The 7,649-nt window shown below is 51.5% G+C and overlaps 1 protein-coding gene across 1 annotated transcript in view; it reads right to left on the reverse strand.

The window, feature by feature from the left end:
* NCAPD2 (non-SMC condensin I complex subunit D2) overlaps positions 1-7,649 on the reverse strand; it is a 34,620-nt gene that overhangs the window by 23,515 nt on the left and 3,456 nt on the right. The window contains exons 3-6 of the mRNA XM_028490952.2: positions 3,415-3,573; positions 2,423-2,656; positions 1,063-1,401; positions 142-342 (exon numbers count right to left, since the gene is read on the reverse strand). Of these exons, the coding sequence (XP_028346753.2) occupies positions 142-342; positions 1,063-1,401; positions 2,423-2,656; positions 3,415-3,573 (933 nt within the window). The remainder of the gene's footprint in view (positions 1-141; positions 343-1,062; positions 1,402-2,422; positions 2,657-3,414; positions 3,574-7,649) is intronic.

A 7,649-nucleotide genomic window follows, 5' to 3' on the forward strand; every position in this document is an offset into this window, starting at 1 on the left:
CCCTGTGTCCAGGCACCATACCTATAACCCACCCATCTCAGAGCAGCTGGGAGGCTGGGCGGTCTCCACCAGCCTTGGGAGGGTCCCGCAGCGGAGGAGGTAGGGGCTCGGGGTTAGGCCACGGAATCTGGACTCACTCACTCTTGACCTTGGATTCCAGCAGGACTTTGCCCTTGTCGCTCAGTAGACACTGCCACATCCCTGCTTCAGGGCCCAGCACCGTCACCAGCTTCTGCTGAGCTGAGACCCTCATACTCTGGTTCTCCAACTTCAAGCTCAGTGTCAGGCTGGGGGAGGTGGGTCCCAGCACCTCACAGGTCAAACTGTTTGGGGACTTAGTCACTGCAGAGGGACAAGAGCCTGAGACTGGGAGCCTGGACCTCTGGGTTCCCAGCACCTCCATGCTCGAAGGGGATTCGTAGGACGATGAAAATGAGACTTTACGTTGGCGTCCCTCTTTTAGCCTCTCAGAGCACATTTTCATGCAGTTATAATGGAGGGAACAGGGTTTTTGAGGTCCAGCAGTCTTAGATTTGAACCCCAGCCCCCCTGCTTACTATCTGTGAGTGCCTGAACAAGCTACTTACCCACCTGAGCCCCAGACAAAAATTAGACGGAGAAATACATGTAGAGCGCTTGAATGGGGCCTGGCAGGTACAAAGCGTCAAATATTAGCCATTATTATTTGTGAAGTTGTTATGATGATTAAGGAGGTGAGGATGGGGAGAACTCAATGCGGCGCCTGACGTTGTCACCACCGCTGTGATACTGTTATCCTCCTCAGGAGAAAGCCGACCCCCGGAGGGTCGGGCAGAGGCAGAACAAGAGCCTGGTTCTCAGGGAGGCCCCTTGGGAATTCTAGTGGAGGCCACCCTAGGCCGGCTCTTGGATGTCAGGGAAGGACAGAGGATTGCAACCTCAGTTCAAAGGCAGCGCCTGATTGGCTCCATCGGGCAGCCAGGGCCTAGGCATCCCTTTGGGGGCCTGTCCTGCCTTGGAGGGTCCCGGGGCCGCGTCCCTCCTCCCCCGTCCCGCCCTCACCTTCTCAGCCTAGCTACTCACCTCTCATCACCACAAGGTTCACTTCCTGAGACAACTTCCCCTTGGTGAGATTCAGGGTCAGGTTTCCAGAACCTGCGTACTGAGGCAAAGCCCGGGGCAAAGTGAGGTGGAGCGGGAGCCTCTCATTCAGGTGGAGCTTGAGGTCCTTGCGAGCATTTTGCACAGTCACCACCTTGTTCTTCGAGGTGAAGGTGATCCAGGACTCGGGGGAGGAACTCCCCTCCGCCTGCAGCCACCTCAGCTCCCCGCTCAGATTTTCATCTTCGAATGTGAGGGGGAAGGAAAAGTTCATGTGCTCCCCGTCCTTTGCATAGACTGTGCTGGAGACCTCCTGGAAGGCTGGAGGGGACAGGAGAGAGCCCGGGTCCACACGCAGCCACGCGGCGGTGGACACGTGGTCGGGGGAGACGGCAGGAGGCCCGGGGAGTCCACACACCTAGGCTGCCGTTCGGGCGCCTAAACTCCCATCTACCTCTCCTCTCCTCTCTCAGCTCTGCACCCCAGGGAGGTTCCCACGGCAGCACCGCCTCCCCCTAGAAGCCCTCCTAGAACAGCCTAGCCACAAGGGGCTTCTCCCTCCTCAGGATCCTGGAGCACAGAGGCCATTTGACCCGCACCACTTGGGTACATAAGTTATCACCCTTTGCAAGATAAGAGCAGATACGTGCCAGGCGCCGTTCTAAGTGCATTCCGTGCGTTACTTCTGCCCATAACACGACAAGGTAGGCTAGACCGTCCCTGTTCTACAGATGCAGAAAGCAAGGCACGGAGAGGTTCAGTAACTTGCCCAAGGCCACACGGTTAAGTCAGGGCCAGGATTTCCACCAGAGTCCACGCGCTTCACCCCCACACTACCCTGCCGTGTGTCCCATAAGCACCTGGAGGACAGGATCTGGGGTACTGCCTGCCTCCTGGGCTTTTTTTTTCCCTCCCGATGCCTAGCTCAGGAGGCATCAAATTTGCAACGTCAAATTTCATCAGGGCTGGCTTGCTGCTGTGAGTGTCCCTGAATTAGTGGCTGCGCCAGCTTGGTGGGAGGGGGGAGCCGAGGCAACGGAGAACCTAGACGCCCTTGACAGCCCTCCTCTGGGGCTTCCTCCTGGGTCTCTGGGGTCCCTCACATCCTCACCCCCGCCCCCGTCCCTTCCTTCCCCCATGTCCACTACCCTGAGGCGTGGCTGTAACTCAGCATCTTGAGGAAGAGAGGGCCCAGTATGTCCCCCAGGCCAGGCTTCTGCTCCAGGGCGCCCTGGCGCTGGCCTCCTTCCACCCCACACCAGACCCAGAAGTGGGGCAGCAGCGAGGGAGGACGGAGTGTCTGTCAGGCAGGGGGCCTGCGGAGGAGGGGAGCGCCTCTCACCTAGCACCAGGATGCGTTTGCTGAACACCAGCGTCTGCTGGTCCTGGGAGACGGTACATGTCCACGTGCCGCTGTCCTGCAACCCCACCTGGGGCAGTGACAGACTCTTGGCCTCATTCTCCCTTCTATTCCCTGGACCTTGCCATTGCACCGAAGGGTTACTGCCAGAGGGGCCTTCCAAGGTCAGGGTCAGGCTCTGTCCCAGCAGCAAGCGCGTGTCCGAGCTGGCAGTCACTGTGGGGGGAGCAGGCCAGTTGTGTCACACACACACGCACCATCTCCAAGGAGAAGGGAAGAAGCCAGGAGACCAAGGGCGTCTCTCCGTTACCCCCATCCCAACATCTCCCTTCGGCCCGTCCCCAGCCCAAGGCAGCGTTTCCCTCTCCCCTCCCCCTCTCCTTGTCTCTCAGTCCTCCCTCCTTGTCCCTCGCAGTCCTCCCTCCTTGTCTCTCTCAGTCCTCCCTCCTTGTCTCTCTCAGCCCTCCCTCCTTGTCTCTCTCAGCCCTCCCTCCTTGTCCCTCTCAGTCCTCCCTCCTTGTCTCTCTCAGCCCTCCCTCCTTGTCTGTCTCAGTCCTCCCTCCTTGTCTCTCTCAGCCCTCCCTCCTTGTCTCTCTCAGCCCTCCCTCCTTGTCTCTCGCAGCCCTCCCTCCTTGTCTCTCTCAGCCCTCCCTCCTTGTCTCTCTCAGTCCTCCCTCCTTGTCTCTCGCAGTCCTCCCTCCTTGTCTCTCTCAGTCCCCCTCTCCTTGTCTCTCTCAGTCCTCCCTCTGTCTCCTGCTTTTCCATCCCCCTCACCCCCACCCCTAGGTCTCTTTGACTCCCCCTGCCTGACCCAAGGCCTGAGGAGGGGTTGAGGAGACGCGGCGGCCTGTGGGATCAGTCTCTGGACTGTTGAAATGCCACCAGCTCAGGCCCTGGTTTGGGTACAGGGATGGGAGGTCAAGGAGGAAGGGAGATTGGCTGGAGGTGTCCTCATCCCAGGCTGTCCCACTCACATCTGAACACCTTCAATTCCACCTCTATCCTCTTGTCCTCCACTTCGCAGATGTAAGTCCCCGAGTCTGGTACTTCAAGATCCTTGATGACCAGAGGAAAGGATCCTTGGTCCCACAGGTTTCTTTTCGATTCGACTCGAGAGTTCAGGTTGGAGGAACCTGGGAGTAGAACGCCACCGTATTGAGGAGGTTGGGGTACCCTGGAGGCACGGCACCCCCTGGCGAGGGCGGTGCCCACAACTCTGCTGATCTGAGTTGCTCATTTCCAGCAGAATCTGCCTCGGGTCCTAATCCGAGAACCCCAGACTGGCGAGGAGGTCCCAACACATTCTTTTACCAGGCCAGGACAACATCTCACTAACCCAAAATATAAAATGTTATCCTCACTTAGAGAGCACCAACTCCTACACACCAAACACTTTACATGCATCATCTCAAGTAATCTTCGCAACAGTTCTGAGAAATAGGTACTGTTTTGCTTATCTTGCAAGTAAGGAAACTGAGGCTCAGAGAAATTAAGTAGTTGCCCAAACTCTTGCTTACACATTATCGGCAGAAACATAAACCAGTACAATTTCTTTGGAAGGTAATTTGTTTTGTTTTCATTTTCGTTTTAAAATTTTTTATTGGAGTATAGTTGATTTAAAATGCCGTGTTTCTGCAGTACAGCAAAGTGAATCAGTTCTACATATACATACGTCCACTCTTTTTAAAATTCTTATTCCATATAGGTCATTACAGAGTATTGAGAACAGTTCCCTGTGCTATACAGTAGGTCCTTATTAGTTATCTATTTTATATATAGTAGTGTGTATATGTTAGTCTTAATCTCCCAATTTATCCCTTCCCCTGCAAGGTAATTTGTAATATCTACCAGAATTACAAATTCACATACAGAACTAAATGTTCACCAAGAAAGGAGAGGTTAAATAAATTAGAGTTCACCCATTCAGTGGAATGCTATAAGAGGAGAATGAGAAGGCTCTTTCTATTCTTTTTTTTTTTAAATTAATTAATTTATTTATTTATTTATTTTTTTGCGGTACGCGGGCCTCTCACCGTTGTGGCCTCTCCCGTTGCGGAGCACAGGCTCCGGACGTGCCGGCCCAGCGGCCATGGCTCACGGGCCCAGCCGCTCCGCGGCACGTGGGATCCTCCCGGACCGGGGCACGAACCCACGTCCCCTGCATCGGCAGGTGGACTCTCAACCACTGCGCCACCAAGGAAGCCCTCTTTCTATTCTGAGATGGAATGATATCTAAGAAACATCATTAACTGAATAAAGCAAGATATTAAGCAGGCTACCATTGCTTGAAAAGGAGGGGGAAAGTTATTTAACATCTATCTATCTATATCTATCTATCTATCTATCATCTATCTATCTATCCATGTATCTGTCTTTCTATCTATCCTGCCTTGTATATGAACAGATATTTCTAGAGGTGAACGTAAGGAAATGGTCGCCTAGGTAGTCCCTAGGGAGAGGAAGTGCCTCCCCATGAGACAGGTGTGGGAGGGCTTTTCACTTTATGCCCTTTTCTACCTTTTGAATTTTGACACCAGTAAGCGGTCGAGCCAGGATTAAGATTCAGGCTCTTGGGTACGCTGTTCAATACTGTCTCTGGAAAGTACTGCAAGCACGGACATGCGGCCTCCTCCAGTCTGCTCATCAGAACTAACAACCAGTGCCCAGAGGGAGCTCTTCTCCGTAGCTAACCATTTTCCGCTTGCAGCAGCAGCTCCAGAACGTCATTACAATGAAGGACTTTAGAAGCTAAATGTGCATAGTGAACACACAGGCTTTTACTTAGAATGCATAGTTGGAGGGATGGGGAGAAGGCGGCTGAGATAAAGCTCCCACCCTCAACCCCCTGACCCTCTCCCCATTTTGGCCTTGGTGCGGGAGACTTACTGTCAAGTCGGCCGTCATTCTCCCTTCTTGCCTCTTCCAGATCTCACAGCCCCTTCTTGCTGCTCAGTTCCACCCTCTCCAGGAGGCCTTTCCAGATAACCTGTAGTCCTGGGCTCACACCCACCCCAGATTTTCCTCCAGCTCTGCCCACCTCCCCTTTCATTTGTCCTGCAGGAGTCCCTACCCTACCTGCTCTCTCCCCTGGATCCGTGTGCTGGTTAGCTCCCCAATTTTTCTGAAATCCTACTACATTCCTTTGACAATCTACCAAACTTCTTGAAGGGGTAGCGTCCTCTGGTTCTGCCCCCGTGTCACTTCTTTCGATTTTCTCCTCCACATCTGAGCACCCTTCCCTTTTCTTCATCTTGGACTCCTATTCTGCTATCTACATTTAGGTGCTACCCCGGACTCTCTCCTGGATCCTCTTCCCCGTTCCCGTAGACATTCTCAATTCCACTGCATCCCCTGTCGGCTCTGCAGATGACCCCCAGCCCCAGCCTCTTGCCTACATCCTGGGCCCACGTTTCCAGTGGCCCAAGGGATGACTTTATCTGGATGTCCTGCCATCACCCAAAACTCAACTGTTTCCAAATGAAATGTAACACCCTTTCCCTAAAATAACTTTTCCTCCTTGCTTCCCTTTTAAAATGTCTTCCGAGCCTCATCATGACCCCCTTGTACAGACTGTTCCATACCTTGTAAAAGTGATTCTACTTTGTGAAAGGTCAAAGATTATCAGTGTTTCTGGGATCAATTCATGGAGGAGACCAGTACTGACCCAAGCCTTAAAAGAAGTACAGGCGGTGAGCTAGAGGAAAGGGTTGCAGCAGGACATCTAGGAAGGGGGAAAAGCTCCAGGAAAGCTGCACAGGCAACCACCTCAAAGCAGTGAGGAAAACACCTGGGTGTGAGATTTCTAGCTGGGGAGCTGCAGCAAGCGATGCTGAGGGGAAGAATGTCAGGCAGAGGCTTCCAGGCTTAGCCTAATGGACTAGGGAGTGACACACGCAAAGAGCATTGCTTTGGGAGCCGGTACTGCTGCAGGAGGAAGAGAATCGAAGTAGGAGAGACTGGTAGCAGAGAGAATTGCCAGGAAGCTTCCACTGTAATCCAGGGGAGGGGTATGTGGCCTTGGCTAATGAGGGTGGCGTTCCCATGAGAACAAAGAAGATGAAACAGAAAAACACTTCCACGGGAAGGAATGGCCATAAGCAGTGACTGATGGGAAATCAGGGACTGAAGTAGGGGAAAAAAAGAAATTGCCTCTATGGTTCAGAAACTGGGGGAGTCAGGAGAGTGATACTGCCATGGTCAGAGATCAGGAAGCCGGGAAGGGGAGCTGTTCTGAAGGAAATTCAAATCATGGGAACAGAACAAAAACGTCGACACAAAAGAGGTAAGAATGTTTAGAGGGGAGCACATGGGTTTCCATCTCACAGGCGATGGTAGAAATGCAAATTAAACCAACGATGATATTTTTCAACGATCAAATTAGCCAAAAAAAAAAAAAAGTTTTAAATATTACTATTCAGTCTCTGCAAGGGTGCTTGTGAGATAGGCACACAGTGACATTATTATCTAGACTTACTGTAAATGGCTAGAACCTTTCTGGAAGTGATCTTGCAGTATATACCAACTATTTTTAAAAGCTCATACCCTTAGTTTCATTTCTAGAACTTCATCCTTAAAATGATAATTTAAAAATGCAAGCCGTGGTGACCTAAACGAGAAGGAATTCCTAAACAGAGGGGATATATGTACACGTATAGCTGATTCACTTTGCTGTACAGTAGAAACTAACACAATATTGTGAAGCAACTACATCCCAATAAAATTTTTTTTAAATGCAAGCCAAAATGTAGGTACAAAAACAATAATTACAGTGTTGTTAATAGGGTACAAGATCAGATTAAAGGATTAAACGATGGACTATTAGGTTGGCATCAAAAATGATATTTATAAATAATTTTTAATGAAATGGAAATATTCATAATATACATTTTTAAAGTTGTGTTAAGATCACCTTTACTTTGTCCATTAGCTTTTGAACTACAAAAATTATACAGACTCAACACTTCTCCCTTGCCCACCCTCTTAATACTACAACTTGGTGTGGATTCCTCCATGATTTTTTCTTTGCTCATGCAGACGTATATTCACACACATTGAATTTTTAAATTAAAATGGGAGTATAGGGCTTCCCTGGTGGCGCAGTGGTTGAGAGTCCGCCTGCTGATGCAGGGGACGCAGGTTCGTGCCCCGGTCCGGGAGGATCCCACGTGCCGCGGAGCGGCTGGGCCCGTGAGCCACGGCCGCTGAGCCT

Source organism: Physeter macrocephalus, chromosome 6, assembly GCF_002837175.3.
Source record: "Physeter macrocephalus isolate SW-GA chromosome 6, ASM283717v5, whole genome shotgun sequence".
Taxonomy (NCBI): Eukaryota; Metazoa; Chordata; class Mammalia; order Artiodactyla; family Physeteridae; genus Physeter; species Physeter macrocephalus.